This window comes from Danio aesculapii, chromosome 7 (genome assembly GCF_903798145.1).
Source record: "Danio aesculapii chromosome 7, fDanAes4.1, whole genome shotgun sequence".
Taxonomy (NCBI): Eukaryota; Metazoa; Chordata; class Actinopteri; order Cypriniformes; family Danionidae; genus Danio; species Danio aesculapii.
In genome coordinates, this window is record NC_079441.1 from 70,946,888 (window position 1) to 70,973,671 (window position 26,784).

Sequence of the window (26,784 nt, forward strand, 5' to 3'; positions counted from 1 at the left end):
CTAACCACTGGGTAACCGTGCCACCAATCTAGCAAAGGAGGAGGAGGAGGAGTAGAAGGGGGATTGACACGGCACGTCAACACAAAAAAAACGAGCATGAGGCGTGTCTTTAAAAATGATGCTTTTACACCTGCCGTTTTGCATGTTGGTGTGGACGATCACATCGGCAGCATTTGTTTAGTCACGAGGCGTTAAACGACAACGAAAAACATGAGTAAAAAGCTTCCCAGTGTGAACGGGTCTTTAGGTCAAACTTGTGCTTTAGAAATGAATTGATGCTGACATTCATCCAAAGTAAGTCTTGAATCGGAGAGATGTTTTTCTCCATGTTGATGTTGTGTGTGTGTGTGTGATGTGCAGGTCGCTCATCTGGCGCTGGTGAAGGATGATGATGTGGCGAAGGTGATTTCTTGGCATCTGCTGGGCGACATGGACTGTGTGGTCACTGAAACCACATCTGCAGCCAAGAGGATCTACGATGACACACAAGGACGGCAACAGGTCCTGCCCCTCGAGACGGTCTTCTGCAAGCCCTGCGACAGGTTCACGTTTATTCTAACACACTGATTTCATGTGAAAGCACATTCTCTAAGCATTATTGTGCAGCTAAAGTGTGTGAACTATTCCAGCATATGTTTTCTGCAGCGCATACCCTTCCAGCAGGAAGCATCCATACACTCTCACATTCACACACACTTGTGCACTACGGCCGATTTAATTGATCAATTCCCCTATAGCGCATGTGTTTGGACTGTGGGGGAAACCGGAGCACCTGGAGGAAACCCACACCAACACTGGGAGAACATGCAAACTCCACATATAAATGCCAACTGGCCCAGTCGGGACTCGAACCAGCTGTTAGGTGACAGTGCTAACCACTGAGCCACTGTGCCGCCCTTCTATACTAAACTACTTAATATTATTTAGTCACAAGATGGCACCAAACTGTTAAGATTAGCCAAATGACAGGTGTGTGTTTATACGTGTATGTGGGTATTTGTATGTGTGTGTGCATGACTATACTGTAAGAATTAGGGGTATGTTTCAAGCATTTTTTAAATTAAATGTGCTAAACTGGGCTGATATGCATCAAAAAAAGATTAAAATTAGACTTGAATGCATGATTCAGAAAGCAGAGACTGTCAAAAATAGGTACAGTGGGAGTCTCTAAGGTCATTTATTAACATTTTTGCAAAATACATCCATATATTTTACATGTGTTTCACCCAATTCTCATATTTAACGACAATAGATGCATCAAAGAGTCTCTTTAATTAGTTTATTGTATTCATTTTATCTTAGTTTGCTCTTTTCTAATATGTTTTTTTTTATTCCGTGTGCTTTAGGCGTCTTCCTCACATCAGGAACGGCTCGGCTCTCTTCTGTCCAGTTGGCGATCCTGTGTTTGTCAAAGATCTGCTCATTTTTCCTGAACATGCAGAAAGCTGCAATAAAGGCAAGTCCTGGACACTTATAAACAGACTGACAGATTATAAACAGCTGCTGATATAAGAATGAGTTAAAGTTGATTTAACTGTAAAGTCAGTGAAAAATTATGTTTTATTAGCAAACAATACACTGAAAAAAATGCAGGCTTCCGCACAAGTGGATTGGACATAAAACAATTAAGTTGTCCCAAAAAAAACTCAAGAATTGTGTTGATTCTGCTCATTTTGAATAAGTAGTTTGAACAAGCAGCAAAAAAAATCATCTTTTATCTGCTTTTAGTCTTTATACGTCTTCACAGTTTATTTTTCTGCAAAAGTCTAAATGCAAAATAAATAACTCAGTAATTATTTAATTCACCATATTGATGTCCTAAAGCTTTATATTCTACTTTTTATTTTAATTTTAAAGATTAAAGGAAGAATTTATTTTTTATTATTTTTAATTGTTACAGTCTATTTAACTCTCATGTATCAAAGTCAGTTCCTGGAGGGCCGCAGCTCTGCACAGTTTAATTCCAACCCTAATTAAACGCACCTGATCAAACTAATGGTCTATATGCACACAGACTTTCAGCCTGGCAGCACAAGGGCTTTCCGGTCTTTCCATTACAAAATAGTCACGTTTAAGATCTGATTTCTTTACAAATCAGCGATCTTCACTGCCTGTTACATATACGATATGAAGTGAGTCTCAGATCAGACAAGAAGCACTACATTAAAGTCCATTTCCCCCTGCCACGTCTTTAAAATATGTCAATTTATTTTACTCCAGTATTTTTACTGGAATTTCTGCGCTAGCCAGTTGCTATTGACGGTGCTAGTGGTTACATCGGTCTTTCATCTTGTTTTACGCTTGAACAACTAAATGAATGCTTAAGTCTATTTAACTGAATGTATTATAATTACATTACAACATCGATGCTGTAAAATAAACCTTGTAAAATTAAAAATTACCGGAGGTTTATCGTTGGCTTTAAAACTCTAGCTGTGCATGGAGCCCATTGAGTTCTTCAGGCTTGTTTGATACCTACAGATAGGTGTGTTGAAGCAGGGTCGGAACTAAACTTTGCAGGGCTCCAGCCCTCCAGGAATTGACTTTGACACCCCTGATTCTCAATATATTCTTCTTTTATTTTCCTGTTAATTAATAAAAAGATTATTTGATCATATTGATTAAAACTATATAACTGTGTATATGGAATGGGTTACAGGTTATTAAATGTAGCAGTAACGGGTCATAACATTTCCAGGATATCAGAGATTTTTATTTATCAATTTATTTATTTTGGACTTGTTTTTTTATTATTATTGCATTGTTATACTTAAATTAAATTGTAGTCTATATTAGGTGGCATAAATGGTCGCTGACAGAATTGAACTATAGCTAATTAGTTTGCAAGCTATTTACTGCTTTTAATTTTTTTTGTCATGTATTTAAAATCTTAGGATTGTGTAAATAAATTGTTTAATGTTTCAATCAGTGCTATATTAATGTTATTTAACCACCAGACTATGATTTAGCACTATGTCCTAAACATATCTGACTTTTAAACATGCCATTGAAGATATATTTGTTTAGTTTTGCTCATTACAGATCATGGAAATTCAGCTTTTTATTTGGTGAAAGTCATTAAACTTGACATTTGACTTAATTCTGTTATTTATCATTATATTGTTGTAATTGTATCATTATAAGTTGTTTGGCATTATTTTAGCAGGGTGTCATACCGTGAAATGAGCAATAGATGCCTCTGGTGCGCTTCTAAAGCTACACCATCTGTTTACTAGCCAAAGCCAGTTTTCACACTCATTAACTTCTTAAGTGTTAGTCTTGGATCATGGTTAAAATGCAGGAAGAAATCCTCATGGCATAAATACAAAACAGATTTCCACCCAATAATTCCGCCCAAGATTAAGACATTAACATGAATTCCCATATGAGGGACACAGTTAGATCATGCATGACCTGTTTGAATGGGAGCAACACTTAGAATTTCGCTTGCAGTGTGTGTGTGTGTAATTAAATGTTACATGTTGGTAGATGATGTGGTTTGCATTGTATTAGGTATCAGAACTTCGTATGCACTCGACATTGCGCAATATTTCCAGAATACTGCCAACTTAATGCTTCATAATGGGATGATGCAATAATTTTCGTTCATCACAGCTAAATATGCTGGCACAGAGGCTGTATTGGCAGTATTAAAATGAGCTAATGATGTGTGTGTAGAGCTTTTCACATTGCGCTTAACCCCGGGCTATCATTAGGAATGTTGCGATACCCCTTTTTTACTTCTTAATGTTGATGCCCTGAGCTCAGGTTATCGGCAGATACCGAGTACTGAACCCATACCTGAGTGTGTATCTGTAGAAACAGCTGAGTATACTACTACTAGCCCTGTATAAATTGTCAGAAATAATTTACGGTGCGCTTCAGACTTAATAATAATAATAATAAACTTTTTATTTTTATATAGCACCCTTCTCAAGGCCCTTTACAGATATGTAAAATCTGAAGCAGTAAAACATACATACAAGTATGAATGCATTAATAAAATAATTAAAAACACATCATATTAATAATAATAATTAGTGCTGTCAAAATTAGCGCGTTAACGTATGCAATTAAGTTGAAATATTTGACTCATTAAAAAAATAACGCAATTAACATGCTTGCAGTTTTTTCATTTTCTTGTTGTGGCCGACATGTGCTCAATGTGCAAAGAAATGTGGATAAAACCAAGGAAGGACTTTTCAACGGAAAGTTTCAGTATAAAATGATTAATGTCATTGCGTCACCATGCTATCCAGCGTTTCCTCCACAGTTTTATGTATTTCGGGTGTATCATTTTTATTCTTTTGACTTTAACTGCAGTTTTGCAGTTTCACCCTTATTCAGCAACATATTGTTCATGCCCCGTGACCGTTATTGGATGAGAATCTGAAGGACTGCTGGAAGAGTGTTGTTTAATGCAATTTGATACCGCATGCCGAATGGAAAGAAAAAAACTCAGCTTTTCAAGACACTGGTGTCTGCGGTCCTTTAAGATAATCAAAAGTAGCTGTTTACATGGTAGACTCTTAATCAGAGTATTATCTTAATCATATTAAAATTGGAGTATTGGTGTCCATGTAAAATGTCCCAGTGAAAGTGCTAGATGATGTCGCAGCTGTCAAAGACCGTAAGAAGTGCATTTCTCTGCCCTTAAGTTGATTCCATGAATACATAGGTACGGCACCAGGTTTCGGTACCCATCCCTACTTATGAGAGACTGTTCTCACTCTCAGGTCACATCATTCAAAAGAAAAGGGACACATTTTCCCTGATAATGTCAAAAGACTGGACTATCTTAGCAACTGGCTGCATGTAAAGGAGGACTAAACTAAATTGTTTCTACTTTATAATTAATGTTCTCAACTCAGAGCAATACAACTTTTTAATAAGTACAGTTGTTTGTATTCAACACTTCATTATTATGATTTTCCAAAATCCATATTTGCAATGCCTGTATTTTGGCATTTTTCTGCAGTCCACTCAGAATCCAACATGGAAATCATTTTAGTTTTTTATTGGCATTGATTGTTTTGAAATTCAAATGGCATTTACATGCCTGTGTTTTTATTTCTGTAATTGTACTTGTTCATGCTTTTCATGCCTCCTTACTGGCCTTCCCAAAAAGACAGTCAGACAGTTGCAGCTCATCCAGAACGCTGCGGCCAGAATTCTGACCAGAACCAGGAAATCAGAGCACATCACACCTGTCCTCAGGTCTTTACACTGGCTCCCAGTTACATTCAGAATAGATTTTAAAGTATTATTACTGGTCTATAAATCACTAAATGGCCTAGGACATCAATACATTACAGATATGCTCACTGAATACAAACCCAACAGATCACTCAGATCTTTAGGATCAAATAAACTAGAAATTCCAAGAGTTCAGTCAGAGCAGGGTGAATCGGCTTTCAGCTACTAACAGCGCCCCCTGCTGCTGGAATCAGCTTCCAGAAATGATCTGATGTACTCCAACATTAGGCATATTCACATCAACACTGAAAACACATCTGTTTAGCTGTGCCTTTACTGAATGAGCACTGCGCTACGTCCGACAGATCGCACTATTATGTTTTTCTCTTCTTTTTCATTCTTTTATAACACATTTTATCAGTTTTTATGCTTATTTATTTTATTTTTTTAATTTTTTGTTTTCATTCTTCTCATACTTGTTTCTTTTATTCATGTTTGTGTAAAGCACTTTGAATTGCCACTGTGTATGAAATGTGCTATATAAATAAACTTGCCTTGCCTAATAAAAATGGCTGTCAAGCCAGCAGTTTGAGGATCTTGATGGTTTATTGCAGGTGTGTTGTATTCATAAAGAAATTTGTGTTACAAGTTAAACAAAAATTCTAATAAGCAATCAGATTTTGAATTTAAATAGTTTTATTGTCCTGAGTTTACATTAATTTACATTTTACTTTTTTTAGCGATTGACGGCACTAATGATAATAAATCTGATAATCAAATAAAAGCTACCCTAAAAAAGAGTTTTAAGTTCCACAATTTAGGTGCCAATAAAGAGATTGCCCGATCTGCTATAGATTTTAGCTGTGTTTATCCATTAATAAAACATAAACAAATACATAAGGTGAACTAGAGTATTTTTATTATCTGATTTTTTTTTTTATGAGACATTCAACTATTTCTGATATTAGTATCGGTATCATAACAACCCTAGTTATTGTCGTACTAAACCCCGCTTTTAACCCCCGGGTAAAGAAACGTTTCACACCTGTAGATTGAAAGTGGGAAATAATGAAAATGTTGGTGTGTTCTCGTTTCAGTTTTCGCAACTTTGCTTGGAGACACCATATTGATTGATGATCTGGATTCTGCTAATCAATATCGTCGAGGGGTAAGATGTATTTTTTATCGTTTCAGAGATTAATAATCTGCATTGAAAGTTAATAGTAACTAATAAAGTTATGGTAACTAATAACCTTAATATTTAAATAGATACAGCGGGGAAAATAAGTATTGAACACGTCATGTTTTTTCCTGGAAATAATAGTTCTAAAGGAGCTGCTGACATGGAATTAAAGCAGATTTTGGTAAAAACCCAAACAATATAAACACAAAAGAAAAACAATCTGATGCAAGGAGAAAGCACTGAACTACCGAAATGGATTTACTACTTTTTATAAAAAGCTTTTTTGGTGCTGCAGCTTAAAGACGCCTCTCATACGGAGAATAAAGTCACATGCTCAGGTGTGAGTTTCTCACAGACTTCAACAGAGTGTAAAAATCTTGACGGTTCTATGGGTCTCGTCTATCAAATCTGAGCTTTATTTTGTATTCTCTATTGGATTCGAGTCAGGTGATTGGCCGGGCCATTCTACAGCTTGATTTTCTTTCTCTGAAAGCCTTTGAGAGTTTGCTTGGCTGTGTTTTGGATCATTGTCTTGCTGAAATGTCATCCTCCTGCTAATGTAGATGTTGGACTGAAGCAGCTGATATTTATTTACACTGAGAAAGGGCAGAGGGTTGATGAAGAACTACTGAGAGATTTCAGCTGCTGTCTGGGCTTTTACTGCCAAACTACACCTCCCTTTCTTCATGTGTTCAGTACTTTTTTCAGTAACTTTTTCCCTGCGTCATTTAATTTTATTACACAACGTAACTTGTCTTTGCATTTCAAGTCAACATAACATTAAGAAATTTGTTTTCTGGGAAAAATGGTGATGTGTTCAACACTTATTTTCCCCTCTGTATAATTAATATATTATATATAATATGCACCTTTTGTAAAGTTGCTTTGAAACAATAGTTATTGTGAAAAGCGCTAATAAACATAAATGCAATCACAAATAAACTTGAATTGAATTGAACGCATACTTATGGATATTTGTGTATTTGTGTGTGTATATTTATATCTGGTAGGTTGTTCAGAATAAAATACTGTGCCCTACCATTTTAACACGGCAAGGGGAACGGATACGCTGCAATGGGAAGTTTGGTGGTCTGCAGAACAAGGCTCCGTCCATTGAGAAACTTCGAGGACAGGTGTTTGGAGCGCCTTTACCTGCAGAATACAACCAAACACGCCTTCAGATAGGTAATAAACACACTCCTTCTTTATCTGATTATATTATTTTACCATATGAATAAGATTTTCTAATTCATATCATTTTAAAGGTATTGTTTAACCCAGTGTTTCCCAACCCTGTTCCTGGAGGCACACCAACAGTACATATTTTGGATGTCTCCCTTTTCTGACCCATTAACATCAGGTGTTGGAGTCTCTTCTAATGTTATGATAAGTTGATTCAGGTGTGTTTGATTAGGGAGAGGTTGAAAATGTGTATTGTTGGTGTGCCTTCAGGAACAGGGTTGGGAAACACTGGTTTAACCTATATAATACAGTCAGGTCTGATTTTTACTTTTTTTCCATTTAGGGTCATTAACTGATTGCTAATGTGTTTTGAAATGTCAAAAAAGAAAGTTTACTTCATTGATAACACATTACTTGAAGGGGTATTTATAAGACGGATGTCATGAAACCTTGATAATCCTGACATGACACATGACGTGAATGTGAATGCCATTTTATGCATGCTTATAACATGTTATTAGGGTCATTTGCTGAGTTGTGACATTTTTAATGCAAAGATGACATTGACAACTTGACAAACAAATACATCACAGCCTGTTTATATTCATAAATATGTGCATGTTTTCGGTAGAATATATATTGTAATTATTCATTTTTTTCAGAGTAGTTTCGATGTTTATATTATTTACCTTACTTTATAAAACAGGTATTCTGAAATTATGATGGAGCAAGACCTTTGAACGTGGATTCATCTAATATAACGATTTCTGCCCAGGGCATTTATGCAAATTGGTGCATATTTTAATTATAAAAATTTGCATGTTTAAACATTTCAATTTTAAAATTAGCTCCTGGTTCCCTCACAGTCCAAAGACTTTCAGTATAGGTGAACTGGGTAAACTGGCCTTACTGAAAGAATGTGTGTGTGAATAAGAGAGTGTACAGGTGTTTCATAGTGCTGGAAAGAAATCCTCTGCATAAAACTTATGCCAGATTTATTGGCAATTCATTCCACTGTGGCGACCTCCTGAAAAAATCCTAAGCTGAAGGATAGGGAGTGAATTAGCAGTTCAAAATAATGTCTTATTTTCACAGTACTGTGATTAATCTGTTGGCTAAATATGGGTAATTTTCCTTCGGCTTAGTCCCTTTGTTCATCAGAGTTCGCCAACAGCAGAATGAACTGGCAACTTATCCAGCATATGTTTTACACAGCGGATGCCTTTCCATCTGCAACCCAGTACTGGGAAACACCTATACACACTCATTCACACACACACTCATACACTACGGCCAATTTAGTTTATTCTATTCCCCTATAGCGCATGTGTTTGGGCTGTGGGGGAAACCGGAGCACCCGGAGGAAACCCACACCAACACGAGGAGAACATGCAAACTCCACACAGAAACGCCAACTGACCCAGCTGGGACTTGAACCAGCGACCTTCTTGCTGTGAGGCGATGGGCATGTCAATTAGTTTAAAATGATAGTTAACAGTCTAGTGTCTTGATATTACAAAGAATATTCGAGTTTGCCAAATCTCCTCATACTGTGTGCTCATATGTGTCTCATATGTTTGAATGTTTGTTTACAGATTTACTGCAGCAGTATAGTGTTGCGATGCAGAAGGCGTCCGCTGTGCAAGCTGACTATAATAGTCATTTAATGGATCTGCAGAGTCCGATTATGAAGCAAAAAAAGCAAGAGCTCAGGGGCCAAGAGGTGGAGTTACAAGAGATTGAGAAAACCCTTGGTATGTGTCTTCATCAGACCAGCAGTTCTTATGTAGAGCATGCATTCAGAAAGCATTCAGATTTTTCCACATTTTGCTATATTGAGTTTTAGCATAAGGTTGAATCATGGCTAACCGCTAATAGGCAAAGGAATCATTATAGGAAACCAGACTTTTGATCATAACAAGTAATTGTAAGGTTATAAACTTTCCACAAGCACAAGGTTCAGATTTTTTTGCTGTGTACTGTACAGGGTATAGATTAAATGCTGTTAAACACTCACCTAGAGCGCCATCTGCTGTTAAACACTAGCCTAGAGCGCCATCTACTGTTAAACACTAGCCTAGAGCACCATCTACTGTTAAACACTAGCTTAGAGCGCCATCTACTGTTAAACACTAGTCTAGAGCACCATCTACTGTTAAACACTAGCCTAGAGCGCCATCTGCTGTTAAACACTAGCTTAGAGCGCCATCTACTGTTAAACACTAGTCTAGAGCACCATCTACTGTTAAACACTAACCTAGAGCGCCATCTGCTGTTAAACACTAGCCTAGAGCGCCATCTGCTGTTAAACACTAGCCTAGAGCGCCGTCTGCTGTTAAACACTAGCCTAGAGCGCCATCTGCTGTTAAACACTAGCCTAGAGCGCCATCTGCTGTTAAACACTAGTCTAGAGCACCATCTACTGTTAAAAACTAGCCTAGAGCGCCATCTACTGTTTAAAACTAGCCTAGAGCGCTGCCTACTGTTATAGAATTAAGCTCAGAACTGATTCTGGAGAGAATATCAATGCAGAATTGTTGACGTGTGTATGTACATGTGTGTGTGTTTGCAGCCAGAACTCCCGAACAAATGTCTGACGCTGTGAGAATCAAGCGGAGTCTGGAGCCAGAATTCTCAGACACCCCAGTTCTTCCAAAAAGGATCCGTCGCAAACCTCATAAAATGGGTACATCAGACGTCTGTTTAACGCCTGTTTCACACATGATCCATTCGCAGTGTGAGAGCTCTAGATAACAATAGCTGCAGTCGGTCAAAGATGTTTTATTTAACTTACTGAAAAGGGTTTGTACACAACACAGTCACATTTAAACACAATTACAAAAACTACATGATATCACAATCAGTACAATGACATATTTTAATTTAAGGTGCATTTTTCACTATAAATAAACCATTAAATTTGACTTTTCCCTCAATAAACTTCTAATTGACCGCTAATGAATAGTTATTAATGTAAATATTGGGTAGAATTAGATATGTAGAATAAAATCATGCAGAATATGTACTTTATAAGTACAATAAACAGCCAATATCTTAATAATATGCAGGTAATAAGCCACTACTTAATGGTGAGAATTGTAACTTAAAGGTGTGTAAGTTTGACACCTAGTGGTTCAATTAGGTATTGCATTCCTGGATCAAAACACATTTTCACTCTGCCCTTCCTCTGACGAGTCCAAGCAAGAGCAGGTCGCTAGTTTGACGTGAGTGTGCCTGACAATCGAGCCTAAAGGCTGATTTGAACCGTTTTCAAACTAAAAGCAACGGCACGCGATCGAATAAATATTTTCCATACTAAAAAGGAGTTTTTGTCCCAATCAACACCTGAAATTTCTATTTTAGAAACGGCTTTTATTTCTCACTGGTGAACAATGATCACCTCAGGTACAGCTCATGTGCTTTATTCAGTGTTAAATGCTAACAATGTGAGTTTAAATGCCATTTTACATGACATTTATTGCCATATACTGAAAGCAGCAGCAGATAGTTCACCTCAGATCTGGAAAATAAAGTAAACCGTTTAAAATTGAACTTTAGAACTGAACACACATCAGTGATTCAGCATGTACATTTAATAATGTTAAAGAGGGTTAATATGTATTAAATAGATTATAAACCTTACTGTAGTGGCACACGTTTCGTGCAAATCCTTATGTACCACCTTTTGCAGCTTCTATTCCAACAACCAGTATTTGAAAAAAACGCGAGTAAGACCGAATCTTCTTTTAATAAAGTTTACTGAAGAAATGCAAACAAAAATACAAAGTAACAATAGAATCAATATAGCTCGGTATAGCTCGGTCAAAAAACTGTGTTGCTTCCAACATCCATAACTGATATCAGACTTAAACGTATGAACTAATGACCTCATGACGTATTACTGTCGGAAGCCAAAATACCAAAGTAAAGGTTTTTAAATTGTATCAATTATTAAATTATGCATTTTAGATAATACAATCGCAATGAATTCTTAATATATTTAAATATCATGTTTTAACCTTTTTAACTAAATTATTATCACAAATGAATTATGCATAACTGGCTCTTACACTTACCATTTCGTGAGTGAGTGCATATTCTGTGCTTCTGAATGCCTGTATTTACATTTCTGTCGTGTTTTGTCTGGTGCAAACAGCCAAAATGCTCATCACTGCGTATCTCGTCATGTAGCGTGTTGTTCGGACACGCGGTTACAATGTAACCTGCTCACCTATTGTTTACACTCCTAATATTTATATTATTTGCTAATTAATAACCTCATGTGGAACTGAATCTGCGTCTCATTTGGGAGTCTGCTACTGTCCACCAGAGGTCACATTTCGGTCACGGATGCATACTTTCAGAGCCTTCCTGAATAAATTAATGAAATACACATTTTTCCAACAAGTCAACCTGGGGTGCTGAAATATAATTGACTAAACTGGCATTGGGTGGGTTATAAGAACCAAAACAAAGACAGCGTTCTGGCACAGAAAACACACTTTCAAATATCTGACTATCTGACTTCAGCATTGTTTTTTAGATAAACAAGAATGTTCACTGAGCATGTTTCTGAAATATCTGCAAACATGGTATGGTATTTGTTTTGCTTTAGAAGAGTCAAAAACTGACATACAGCACATTTAATGTAACTATGACTCGGGAGGAGTCCTGAATCAAAGTTATGCCAACTATGCAGTCCTCTTACTGCTTTACTGAGGCCTTCAAAAACACCAACACTATAAGGTCAAATATTTTCCACCCCCACAGCACCTCTGGTCAAGCTCTGTCCTCCATTATCAGGACACATGGCTCAGTCCCCTGACACTAATGACTGACGGTACATCCACAGGAAGACTCCGCTTTCCCAAATCTTTCTTTTCCTTGTAAAAAAAAAAAAAAAAAAAGTAGTAAACAGTATTGCATCAAGTCTTTTGTGGCACTATAAATCCACCACCGTGATGCACAAAATAAATGGAGAAGATGGCTTGAAGCATGTGCATATACATTGTGTTTTGGTTGTATGCATGAAATTGTAAGGACCAGGACACATCAACGTGTGATGTAGTGAAGTGACGTAGCAAACAATTCAAGCCAAGAAGGAACACAAAGAGCAGCTTTAATTTCACTACATTTCTCAAATATTTGCTGAAGATTATTAGATTATCAGACATATTTGCTGGAGCAAATCCCTCTCTGATAAGTGACAATTACTGTGATAATGGCACTGAACGCTGCTTTGTCTGTGTGCATCGGAAGTTCAGTTTCCGTTTATGTGGAACGAGAAAACAGATACTGACCCCTGCTGGAGCAGAAAGACACATCCTTTCACGCAGGCGCAGAACGTGGCTCTCGTTTCAGTTGGATTTTGTTCATTTGGTGTGTTCACTCGCAGCTTTTTGGTCCAAATGCAATCCAGCGTGAGGCGACAACACAGTCGGGTTCCGCTTTTTAGTAGTTGTTTGGTGTCGGCTTGGAGTATCCTGGCCCTAAGGGTGTTGTTTTCAGATTTGTCCACTTTTTATCCACACTTTAAAAGATTGCAATTTCAGTCTTGCAAAATGACAGATCCATATGACTGAAACGTGAACACAACACAACATTTTTACATGAACAGTTAAAGGCCTCTCTATGATGATGATGATGATAATTTGATAATGAGTAGGCCCACACGGATTCTGCGCACGCAGATTTCCGCAGATTTTAAGCCCATCATTAATTCTGTTAATTTACTTCTGTAAATGTGTGTAAATCTATATTTATTCAGTTTTTACATTAATTTCAGTAATATTATTAACTATTATGAAAATGCTCATTTGATTTATTTACAATACAGTTTGTACAGTAATATTTTCTGTCTATTAGTAGAGATATTATATGAGAGACTTGCTTTGTTTACCAAATAAAGTGGATTTAATTGGATTTTCACAGTAAACATTAAATAAAAAGTTAAAAGGTGTAATTTTTTATTTCACATATCCCAAATATGTATCTCCCAAAATCAATACGCATAAATCCGCAGATTCTTCACAACATTTTTGCAGAAATATCACAAAATGTCCGCAGATTCTGTCTGACCCTAATAATGAGCTATCAAATCCATTAAAAACCATAACAAAGTGTTGGACCAGCACATGTTTGGGTCTTGAACTCTTGGATTTTCAGATCCAAGTGGAACCCCACCATCTGAACAACATCTTCACCAACATTTTCACCCAAAACTGTACATTCTGTCATCATTTTCTCATCCTTCACTTTCTTTGAAGTTTCTTTCTTCTGCTAAACGCAAATTAAGATGTACTGAATATACAAGACAGCCATTGACTTCCATTGTAATTGTTTGCTCCTACTATTGATGTCAGTGGCTAGTTTTATCCAACGCTTGTCAGAATATCTTGTTTTGTGTTCAGCACAAGAAAGAAACTCATAATAGTTTGTAGAACCACTTGAGGATGGATAAATACTGTGGACATTTTCCTTTTTGGGTGAACTATCCTATTAAATTAGGTTTATATCAGATATCTTTAATATGTCTATAGCCACTGTATATCAAAAGAAGATCCATTTATGTCACACATGTTGAATTAATCCAGTGCCTATCAGGGTGAAGCTCTGAGTCGATATATGGACTCTCATTTATGCTGGTTGTCCGAGTAAAGAGTCTGCACTTTGTACTTCTTCATAATCTTATTGGTAATGGCTGAAGTGTGATAGCCTTTGCTTAACAACATGTAAAACAAAGACAACTGTTTTGATAAAAGCATGTCAGTATCTTTAAAGGCCCTGACACACTACGCTGGTGGTCCATTGGCACTAGATGAACCTTATTAGAGTTTTTAGCTGATTGAGCTTGTTGGATTGGCGAATAAAAGCATAACAATTGAAGAAAGGCTTCAAAACAGCACAGAAACAGTTTGCAATTCATGTAATCTAACATGAGCATTTATTTATATTTATAGCATCTGAAGATATTTGACCCTGGAGCACATTTGACCCTGTTTTAGATTGTGTAGATATACAGTTGAAGTCAAAATTATTCGCCTTCCTGTGATTTTTTTTTTTTTGTTCCAAACATTTCCCAAAAGATGTGCAACATTAAGGAATTTTTCACAGTATTTGCTATAATATTTTTTCTTCTGGAGAAAGTCTAATTTGTTTTATTTCAGCTAGAATAAAAGCAGTTTTTAGGATTTTAAAGGAAATATTTTGTGGTCAATATTATTAGCCTCCTTAACCGCTTAAGGCCCATGGTGTTTTTTACCTGCATTTTTTATTTCTCTTTGCTATTTGGGCTTATTAGAAGCTACAACATTAAATGTACAATAGGATTCCTTATATACAATAATTATTATATATAAGGAATAAATATACATGTGCATATATAAACAGGTGGCTAATCATTTAGTGTCACATATATACTGTATTTAGTCCTACTGTGCTGTAGTTTCATTCATTCTTTCATTCATTCATTCATTTTCCTTCAGCTTAGTCTTTATTTCAGAGGTCGCCACAGTGGAATGAACCGCCAACTATTCCAGCATATGTTTTACACAGCGGATGCCCTTCCAGCTGCAACTCAGTACTGGGAAACTGTGCTGTAGTTTGTTTTTCCTTTTTGAATAACTAGTGTGTAGTATTGGTACCTGCTGAAAATGGCACTGCAATTGCAAATGGATTCTGTGTAAAACAGCCTATATATTTATTTATTTATATATATATATTTATATATTTATTTATATATATATATATATATATATATATATATATATATATATATATATATATATATATATATATATATATATTTATATATTTATTTGTTTATTTTTCTTGACTAGCTCTTTCCTAATTGTTTGCTAATTGTTTGTTTTGTCTTTGCAGATTCATGATGTGACCTGACAGCTGAAGTGATGCATTTATATCTCATTTTAGTTGGAGCTAAAAAAAAAAGATTATTTTTAGGGATTTTTTCTCTCTTTTTAGTTATTTTTTTATACGTTTTACAGATTCAGTTGTCTGATTTGTGCAGAGAAGTTAAAGAATTGGACTGTGTCCATAATATATATTTTGTATCTTTCTTTAAAGGAAAAAAGCTTTTTACAAATAGAGTTTGTGTCTTATTTTTGTTCCAGCAATCTGAAATACTCACTAAAACCTTATTTAAGGTGAAACCTAATTTATACGTTGCTTTATATCACACACAGGTATTAAATATATGAGAAAAAGTCACAACAAACAAAAGTTTTTGCTACTTGGAAACCAGATTAACTAATTAAAATCGGTTCAACTATATGTTTTAAGTTATATGATGTTTAACTTATTATTTTTAGCCAGCTTGACTGGTGCAAGTTGACTAGAAAAGTTCGTTTGATTCAACTAAAATATTTAGGTTGCAAGAATGAACATTAACCCATTAAAAAACATAAACATTTAATAAGTATAGTTGCAGGAATGTTTTTACAGTGTAAAGGCCAATGCTGGATGATGTGTTTTTGTATGCATCACCCTGGTTCCCTCGGCAAAAACACAACATGAATTTTAGCACACAGTATGAAGTTTTCATTGACTTTTAAACTGTTGATAAACTGGGCTTAATAAAAGTAAAGGATTCTGAATGATCTTGATAAATACAATTAATTCATAAGCCTAAAATACAATCACCCAACATTAATGAACTACACCATTCGCATTACATGGTCAACACATTTCACTTAAACCTTTAAACGTTTGCTTTAAAACCTAAAAGTCTGAATTAAAATAGTTTGCAAGACGGCGACTCAACAGTTACAACATACCTCTGTACATTAGAATTGCTTTGAATCTTACCAGCAAGGCTGCACTGTTAATGATTTGTGCAAATTACGCAGTATTGAACTGTACTACGAGTGTTACCATGTTTTAAAGTTGCATTCTGAAAATTACTGTATATTTAACAGTGAAGATATACAATACTGTAAATACATATACAGCAAGTTAATGTTGCTGAAAATGTGAATACAGTATTTTTGCTGTAACTGATTTGCAGTCAGTCACTGGGGAACTGCTGCCAGAAACTGTAGATTCTGCAGGACATCATTAATGGTGTGTTGTTGACTTTGCAGTCTGATTTATAGTTCTACATTTTACTGTATTAAACAGCGTGATGGATTGTAAAACACTGGTTAAAGAGAGCAATACAAGTTGCTGTGTTTTTAATCAATATAAAACTTAATAATCAGCTGTTGAAAAGGTGATCAAATTACAGTAATATGCAGCATTAAACAGGACAGGGACTTGTAGTGTGTTTGACACCATAGTGGATGTTTCACATTCATTTTCTCCTTTAAAAATAGTCACCATTTACAATAGGGTGTCATTGGTTAATGTTGGAGTGTGTATACTTGTTTAACATTTGTAGTGTTTAGCAAAGAATAGTTGTGATTAATTGGATCCAAAATTAAAAGCTGGTTTTGATTTTATATATAGATATAAATAGATATATACAGTTGAGGTCAGAATTATTAGCCCCCCTGTTTATTGGAGAGATTTCTTCAACACATTTCTAATCATAATAGTTTTAATAACTCATTTAACTGATTTATTTTATCTTTACCATGATGACAGTAAATAATATTAGACTAGATATTTATCAAGATACTTCTATACAGCTTAAAGTGACATTTAAAGGCTTAACTAGGTTAATTAGGTTAACTAGGCAGGTTAGGGAAATTAGGCAAGTTATTATATATAATGGTTTGTTCTGTAGACAGTCGAAGAAATATATAGCTTAAAGGGGATAATAATTTTGACCTTAAAATGGTGTTTAAATGTATATTATGTCACGATGTATATTAAAAGTTAGGGGGTGCTCCCTATGGTCAGTCTGCCCCTGCCTATATTCACTGAGAAATGGAGAAAAAGATTCATTTCCAAAATGAGCTTTACTCAGTTATGCTCAGCACTGAACATATATAGTATGCATATGATACATATACATACAAAGAAAACATTACGAAACATAAACGAAACATACGAAAACTAAACGAAACATTTTTGTTACATATAGATATTTAAATTTATATGTAATGTGCATCATATTCAAATATATTTGATATCTAAATATAAATAAACATTTTCTTAAATATATGCATCCATGTGTCTATTTATATATACATAATAAATATACACAGTACGCACAGTTAAATTGTCAAAACATGATTAATCGTGATGTGATTAATCGCCATTAATATTTGCCCAGTTAGTTCAGCCATTACTAATTCATTATTACAATACAAATTCATGCTTGTAAACATTAGAATAATGCACTGTTGAGTTAACATGAACTGTTCCTTCAAGGTGCATTCGACATTCCCATGAAATTTATTTTAGAGACCTCTTTTTTTGTCTTTATAATGTGTATTTGACAATTGTTTTTACTTCTTAGAATGACAAAATGCCTCAAGAAGATTCCGAAAAGAATCATTCTTCCTATTTATTAGTTTGTTGTGAGGAACTCTTAAAATATAAACAAATTGACCAGAATAACAACCACTAAATCAATGATTCTATCTGATTTGCATCCGCTAATAGAGTCTGGAACCTGATCCCGCGCTTTTGGCGTCCAGTAGAATAAGCGCGCGCTCGGCGGGGCGGGAACTCTTCTGGCCACTGTCACATTTCACTGCCAGCACTCTGTCGAGGGAAGAAAAAAAAACCAAGCACTTTCTTACTCGAGCTCATAATAAACGATTCACAGAGTATAGTCTGTATGCTGACTCTGCTGGTTTTGGGATTTGAGGATGAAGCGCGTTCATGGATGTTTCGCGCTCTTCACTGCAGGAGTTGTTATTATTATTAGTCTAATTAACTTTCCTTTAGTTAATGGCACCCCGTCAAGGTTCAGTCTCTTCCAGGGTTCCCCTTATTCCAGCTCTTCTTCCAGACAACGAAACAAGTAAGAATCTTATTATTATTGATGTTATTTGACATAAGGAAAACGTGGCATAATAGTTACCTCAGGTAAGCTAAATAATTTTTAAACAGGCATATGTTATTGGAATGTATTGTTATATTTCATTTTAAGGTTACTTGTTAGGGGGAAAAAACTATGAATGTTTTTTTTTTTACTTTTTGGCAACAATATTATAATGTAATAGTAATCATGGTGAACTTACTATGGTAATTACAAATAATAATAATAATAATAATAATGCAGAATTCCTGTACGTGCAACTGACCCTAAACCTCATTCTAACCCTAACCATATACAGTAGTAAGTACACTTAGTTAATTAATACTCAGTAGTTGAATAGTTTCACTAAAGGACACCTTGGAGTAAAGTGTAACCATAACCAACATTATTAAAGCATCTGACACTGGATAAGACGAGCGAAATGTTTAGACTGTTTATTGTTCCGTCAAGAAAAAACAAAACAATTGTTTGCAGTTTGACCAAACACTTACTCGAGCTTATGATAAACGATTCACAGAGGTCTGTATGCTGACTCTGCTGGTCTTGGGATTTGAGGATGAAGCGCGTTCATGGATGTTTCGCGTTCTTCACTGCAGGAGTTGTTATTGTTATTATTATTAGTAGTCTAATTAACTTTCCTTTAGTTAATGCCTTAATTAACACAACTATTAGCCTATTAAATTGTCATAAAGTGAACAGAAATGAACCCCGAAATGTATGATACCTTTAAATATCCTGGAAAAGGAAAAATATTGCATCAAATATATAATATTTTTGTGTTAACATTACAAGCATTTTGAGAATATTAATGAAGACCAGATTACTGGAGTGCAAAACCGTAGTAGGCTACTGTAGTGTGTGGTAAGATTCTGACAATATGATTACCTTGGATAAAAAATATCACAGTATTGTGATTATTGCTGTGATTTATACTCTATTTGGGTCTGGGTAAAAAACAAACTTTCCTCTTTGAACACGGTAAATTTTATTTTGAGAAACATTTAAAATATCTTGGAAAAATAAACATGTCAGGCTGAATAATTCAAATTAATTATTGACTTCTGCTGTCTTCGTTAATTTCAAAAACACAGATTTCTGTACACCATGAAAAGGCATCTTTGGAGATATTTACTGCTGCAGATACTGTTGTCCTAAAGAACGAAAAATAAATGTAATAAATAATAGTACATATTCCTTAGGAATGGTATAAAACCTTGGTTTTAAAACCTTGACTTTTCCAAACTGCGGTATACCTTGAAACCGCTTATCGCCACATGCCTATAGTATACTTTAGTTTTTACCACATTAAACTGGTGTATTTTATAATTTAATCGTTTTTTTAGTCACGGATCGGACCATTTTTCAGATCAGCCAAAAAGGGGAGGAGACAAATGTAATTTGTTTTCCATTTATTACCGAAACAGCACTGCAAGACAATTTTGGTTTAACCAAACAGAACTTAGAACCTGTAATTTTATTAAAAATAAAATAAAGAAATAGTCAGCTGAATAAAAATTAATTGTAATATATTCAATACTGTGAAAACTTCACTGTTACTACTACAACTGTTGCTGATAACACTGAATGTCGAAATCTAACATTATCATTTGTACGTCCCAGATTTATCTCATTTTCAATAAATGATTCAGTTGTTCACTCATAAAACTTCATGTTTCATGGCTAGATGCATCATTTTAAAGAAACATTCAGTGGCATATTTTTGATTGCTGGTTGTTGCCACCTACTGGTTAAATAATGTAATTGCTGCTTACAACTTTTATTTTTGAGCGTTGTTAAATACATATGACGGTGATTTAAATATTTACCATAAACATCAGTGGTTTTATCTGAACTATAAACTGTTCTCCTAGTACTTCTGTGTTATTTGACTGTTTGTAACTTCATAACTAACTCAAAAGACTAAAGACTCAATCTCTTTCTTGATTTTTGCGTTTTTCAAACACAGATTTGAATGCAGCAATTGGAAGGATTAATAAACGTATGCAAATCACCATCATTTATAATTTATGTTGCGTGGGTGTTCCCGATCCCAATCTTTTAATGAATACTCGTGCAGCTTACACTGAAAGCATTATTGCAGGCTAAACATGTGACAGAAAACACCTTTAATAACCTAAGAAACCCACCACATCTCGAATAACCCACCACAACTTCTTCCGTCATCATTATATTTTATAGGAAAGCCTAAAGCTTTCATACATGTGATTTGAATGACGCGAGATGCGATTTCTCTACGATCGTTACAAATTTAGGATTAATCTACCAGTAAAAAATGTATTATTCCACAGGTCACGTGTGTTCTGAACCGTGGGTTGTGATTCGTACGAATCACGGATCAACCGAAATCCGTTTACATCCTATTAACTACTGTAATGTTGTTTTAATGGCCAGGAATTATCCACTATAAATGTATCAATGGTGTAAAGTACTTAAGTAAATGGACTTCGTTACTTTACTTAAGTATTTTTTGGCTACTTTGTACTTGTACTGAGTATTAAAAATATAAGCAACTTTTACTCTCTACTTGACTATATTTGTGACTGAATATATGTACTCCACTACATTTGAAAGGATGCTTACCGTTACTCATTACATTGTGATTGTGTGCGACAAGTCGGCATCTTTATCTACCACGGCTAATTTGTTAGGCGGACGAGGCGATATCGCCATCTGCAGGGTGCTGAAGGTACTGTATGCTATTTATGAGCTAAATCACATGAACGTGAATTAGCAGCTTGCCTAATACCAGGTGTTTAATTAGCGACATGGCTGCAGCCAGTGATGAAGCCGAAATCGGCACATCAAATCATCCATGGCCTTATCTGAAAGAAATGTTTTCATTTATCGATATGCAGAATGGCTCTTACAGGATGCAGTGTCTACTTTGTTTGCCACGAACCATGAAAATAAGTGCTTTTAAGAATTTATCGTCAAATTTGAGAAAACACACTGAAGTACGAGTCTATTTAATGCATCTAATTTAATGTGAATTTAGTGCTTTTAATACAGTTACTGACATGGCAAAAACCACTGCGACATGACATGACATGACTATGTTTTAGCTTAATTTTTTTGTTCTACATTTTGCTTCAGGTGCATTTAGGTGTGAGTTTGTGATGTATTTTTCATTCAATTTATATGTAGTTTACTAAGTTGAAAAATAACACTGTTCCTCTTTATTTAATTTTAATACAGAGAAAACATCCTAATCAATTGAAAAACTACTCAAAATAAAAGTATCGCCCCCTTCTGGGACTGAGGTGAATCACATGAAAGTTAGCTCTGATTTTTTTTACTACGTTTTACTAGTTTTGCTACTTTTTTGAAAGTTGTTTGTGCCTTTTTTGACCATTTGAGTTTGACTGAGACTTTTTGTTCAGTTTTTTTCATCTATTTTGTTCTGCCATTTTGAAACATTGAGGTGTTCAATTTAATTTCTATATTAGGAAATAAAACTTGGTGTTGTTGAGCCTACATTCAGTATGAGTAAAATACTTAAGTTCTTTTAAAATCGGATACTTTAATACTTTTACTCAAGTCTTATTAGAATTGGTGACTCGTAACTTGTAATGGAGTCATTTTTACAGTAAGGTATCTGTACTTTTACTCAAGTATGGTTTTCAGGTACTCTTTACACCTCTGAAATGTATACCTGAAAGTTTTTACCAATTTGTAATCCAAAAATGTCTAAACTAAAGTAACTTTACTTGATGATTGCAAAATTATACAATGGAATGTTTTATTAAAGTTAAAATCACATCAATAAAAAACAGATATACTGTACATACAATGTTGTGTGCAGAATAAATATTGTAATGTCGTTATTGGACAATTTTTTTCATAACCTTGAGAGAATTTTAGTACAATAAGACACCAAATTTCCATTATTAATATTCAGAGGCGACACGGTGGCTCAGTGGTTTCCCCCACAGTCCAAACACATGCACTATTCACCTTATTCTCCGCGTACGAGCGGGCGCAGCCATTTTAATCATTTTGGCTTGAAACTTCCGGTCTCATTCACTTCCACTAATTGTTAAACGTTAAAAACAGCTCGTTTTGCTGCTCGATGTTGCAAACTGATATTTTCTTATTATATTATTCTACTTTGTCTGTATTGTAATGCAAACACTTGTTTGTAGAGTAAGTAGTTTGACCGTTTTTTGCCGTTTATTATTCCTAGTCATTTCTCCCATACGCAGCTGAATCAGAAGTTCTAAAACAATCGCAAAAACGTGCACACTTCCGCATTGAAGAATAAGGTCAATAGAGGGATTGATTAAACTAAATTGGCCGTAGTGTATGAGTATGTGTGTGCATGTGAGTGTGTATGGGTGTTTCCCAGTACTGGGTTGCAGCTGGAAAGGTATCCGCTGTGTAAAACATATGCTGGAATAGTTGGCAGTTCATTCCGCTGTGGTGACCTGATAAATAAAGAGACTAAGCCGAAAGAAAATGAATGAATTACGATTCAGATTCCTACTATGGAAACACTAAACAAATAACTCTTTTTTTAACATTATTATAATGCAAATGACACAAATGAGCAATCGGTTTTTACAACCTTGGGTTATGCTAGTTAAAATGCACATGCTTAGTTCATTAAATAATATTAACCATTTCTGACCTTAATAATTTGTTAGTAGCTAAACAATGAGATTAGCATAAAGCATATCAGTCTCTCCATTTTAAAAACAGTTCTCTATAATAACACAGCACATTAGGCTCTTATTTTTATTGACCTTTCTGAAGGATCATGGTAATGTCCTGGCAAAGACTCAAGTGCTTCAAAATTCCATCAGAAAAAAGACCCCCCCCCCCCCCCCCCAATAAAACATGCAGTGACTTCATTCTTTAGGGAGTTGTCATGCTATTCGTTTTACTAGTCCAAATGATTAGTAATGTATCTTCTGAAGGATTTAGTAACACTGCTCAGCTGACTGAAACAAGTTTTGAGAACATTTTGCTGAGGTAAATGTACCGTAATGTTTAAAAACATTGTGGTAACTCTTTTGTGGCTTCAACTTTACCATTTTATACAACAATACATGCTTGTTTGTCTATTTTAAAGGAGACCTATTATGCAAAAATCACATTCATAAGTGGTTTGTGTAGCAAGCGTCTGGAAATATAGCCAGCTTTTAATGGTAAAAATGTATTAATGTTATTTTTATAATCAGACTTGATAGAAACAGTCTGCAGAAACACTTTGACTGACATTCTCCCTTTTGTATGCGTCATCAGAGGGGGAAAGCCCCGCCCACTAGTGACCATCTCTCCCTTATTAGCATAGGATGTTAATTGAATTAATCTCAGCTTAAAAAGGTCAGTTTGAGAAAGTTATAAAAATATTTGTGTGCTATTTTGAGCCGAAATGTCACACACACACTAGGGGCATCAGCCACTTATTTGACTTCTTGTAAAAAAGGGGCCCCTTAAAAGAATACATCGGGGAATAAGTGAGAGTTCCTTGTTCAGTCAATTTCAATGTGTATAATATAAAGAAACAGGTGCCTATCTTTGTTTAAAAATGTCCAGTTTCAATTCAGGTTGGGCAGTTACTCCTTTCTGTACATGGATTCAATTGTTGGAGTGTGTGGCTTCATACGAGTTAGCCACTAAATTAAAAGTTACGAATTGGCGTGAGATAGCATTGCCCAAAAGATAACTTTAACCCCTAATTGTAACCCTAATGCCAACATAACCAACCCCATCCGATACCTAGAGTTTACTAGCAGTACATTTTTACTCTGTCAATCCATAGACTTAAGACTTATTTTGCCATCTAATAGAAGCAAAGAAAATGCAAGTAAAAGGAATATTTTGCATATAATAAAGAATTTAAATTAGCTGGACAAATTCATAAATAAATAAATAAAATTAACGACAGCTATCATTTTGAATGTTCTATTGATTTAAAATCTAAATATTCTATAAATTAGAATTTTTTATATTCTATTTACTTGAAGTTTCAGTGTTCTAATCATTTTAAATTGGAATATTGTATTCATTTAAAATTTGAATGTTCTATTAATTTTCAAATTTAAATGTTCTATTATTTTAAATTATTTTCTATTCATTTAAAATTTGAATGTTGTATTAATTAGAATTTTTAATATTCATTTGAAGTTTCAGTGTTCTAATCATTTTAAATTGGAATATTCTATTCATTTGAAATTTGAATGTTCTATTAATTTTCAAATTTAAATGTTCTATTATTTTAAATTAATATTCTGTTCATTTAAAATTTGAATGTTGTATTAATTAGAATTTTGAATGTTCTGTAAATTGTTCAATTGAAATGTTCTGTGAATTTTTTAATTAAATGTTCTATTAATTTTTAAACCCCAGGCTTACAGAGATGCGATATCAGTCACCTTTGATAAAATATTGGCATAACTGTTTTTTTTAATGTATATTGTGAGGTTTTTATTGTTTTGTCTGTCTTGTACTTTTGGACCTATAAACAGAATATATTTATATTTTAATGTTCTAATAATTCAAATGTTCAATATTCTATTAATTAAAAATTTGAATGTTTTACTAATTAAAAATATAAATGTTCTATTAATTTGAATTTAGAATGATCTGTTAATTAAAATTTTAAATGTTCTAATAATTAATTTTAAATGTTTCATTAATTTAAAATTTTAAAGGTTCTGTTAATTTTAAATTTAAATGTTCTATTAATTAAAAATGTAACTTCTATTAATTTGAATTTTAAGAGTTCTGTTATTTTAAATTGAAATGTTCTTATTCATATATTGAATGTTCTGTTTATTAAAAATTTGAATGTTCTATTAATTAGAATTCTAAATGTTCTATTAATTTTACATTTAAATGTTCTATTCAAATTTTTAACCTTCTATAATTAGAATTTTAAATGTTCTGTTAATTTTAAAAATAAGTGTTCTATTAATTTAAAATTTTATGTTCTATTAATTTGGAAAAGCATCCCCTGTTCACGTAGTATTTCTAATGTTGTACAGTAAGTGTGTGTGTGTGTGTGTGTGTGTGTGTGTGTGTGCGTGTGTGTGTGTGTGTGTGTGTGCAGGGGCGTAGCAACCGGGGGGGACGGGGGGATCCGTCCCCCTAACTTTTAGAGACAGACCATTTAGAAACAGGTGATTAATAATTATATGAACATATGATCTCATACAGCCGTCCCCCCCACTTTTAAAATGTCCACTACGCCCCTGTGCGTGTGTGCGTGCGTGCGTGCGTGCGTGCGTGCGTGTGTGTGTGTGTGTGTGTGTGTGTGTGTGTGTGTGTGTGTGTGTGTGTTCGTGTCTCCTTCATTATGGAGCCAGATCAGTCTCAAAAATAACACATTTACAAAATCCAATTTGTAAATTCAAAACACAATTAATATTATACACAAATTCATTTGTCAAAAATATTTATTAACAATATGAATTATTTTTCACTTGTGAATTCATGATTTGTGTGCTGTTTTAAAATTACAAATTGGATTTTGTAAATGTAAATTGTGCAGTGCATGTATGAATTTTATTTTGTAAATGTATTATTTCTGAGACTGATCTGTCTCCATACCTGCCCTCTTTTGCAGAAACTGGTGTGCATTTGTGGTGCATAAGAATGTGAGCTGTGCTGTGCTGTCCAATGAAGAGGTGTTGGATCCGCAGCTCGTGGCCTGTCCTCCGCATCAGGACTGCTCACAGCAGCTCACGTAAGTCTGGACAGCGCAAACCAGGCGCTTTTATTGCCGGAAGTGACCAGAGATCAGATTAGATCAGATCAGAGCTGGATTGAGGGGGAATTGCTCTTTGTGGGATGAGAAACGCAGTTAAATTGGACTCGCTGAACAGCAGGTCATTATAGCTTTATCAGCATCCAGAATATTTATGACCGCCGAAATGCCAGACGCCATTTAAAGTGCTCGCTTTTAATTAGCGTCTGTTAACTTTTACCCCTTTAACTCGAAACACAACTTTAACCCTTACTTCTAACCATGAAACCAGAGCCAGTGTTGAGTATACATTCCCTAAAAAAAAAGTCAAAGTAACGCATTCAGCTTTTCAGTAAGAAAATGTTTAATTTAGATTTTAAATGTTGAATTAATTTTACATTTAAATGTTCTATTAATATTAAATTAATATTCTATTAATTAGACATTTCAAAAACGAAAAAAAAAGTAATAAATCAGAATCAGAAAGAGCTTTGCTGTCAGGTATGTTCACACATATGAGGAATTTGTTTTGGTGACAGAGCTTCTACAGTGCAACAGGAT

General features: G+C 34.6%; 2 protein-coding genes across 2 annotated transcripts in view; both read left to right on the plus strand.

Annotated features, from left to right (window-relative positions):
- Positions 1-15,853, plus strand: part of smchd1 (structural maintenance of chromosomes flexible hinge domain containing 1) — a 77,863-nt gene extending 62,010 nt beyond the window's left edge. The window contains exons 43-49 of the mRNA XM_056462441.1: positions 361-542; positions 1,347-1,456; positions 6,294-6,364; positions 7,390-7,564; positions 9,157-9,315; positions 10,134-10,247; positions 15,443-15,853. Of these exons, the coding sequence (XP_056318416.1) occupies positions 361-542; positions 1,347-1,456; positions 6,294-6,364; positions 7,390-7,564; positions 9,157-9,315; positions 10,134-10,247; positions 15,443-15,450 (819 nt within the window). The 3' untranslated portion in view covers positions 15,451-15,853. The remainder of the gene's footprint in view (positions 1-360; positions 543-1,346; positions 1,457-6,293; positions 6,365-7,389; positions 7,565-9,156; positions 9,316-10,133; positions 10,248-15,442) is intronic.
- A 2,392-nt stretch (positions 15,854-18,245) lies between these two features.
- The window catches only part of emilin2b (elastin microfibril interfacer 2b), a 31,455-nt gene continuing 22,916 nt past the window's right edge, over positions 18,246-26,784 (plus strand). Inside the window, exons 1-2 of the mRNA XM_056462442.1 lie at positions 18,246-18,494; positions 26,104-26,223. Coding sequence (XP_056318417.1) covers positions 18,340-18,494; positions 26,104-26,223 — 275 coding nt within the window. The 5' untranslated portion in view covers positions 18,246-18,339. The remainder of the gene's footprint in view (positions 18,495-26,103; positions 26,224-26,784) is intronic.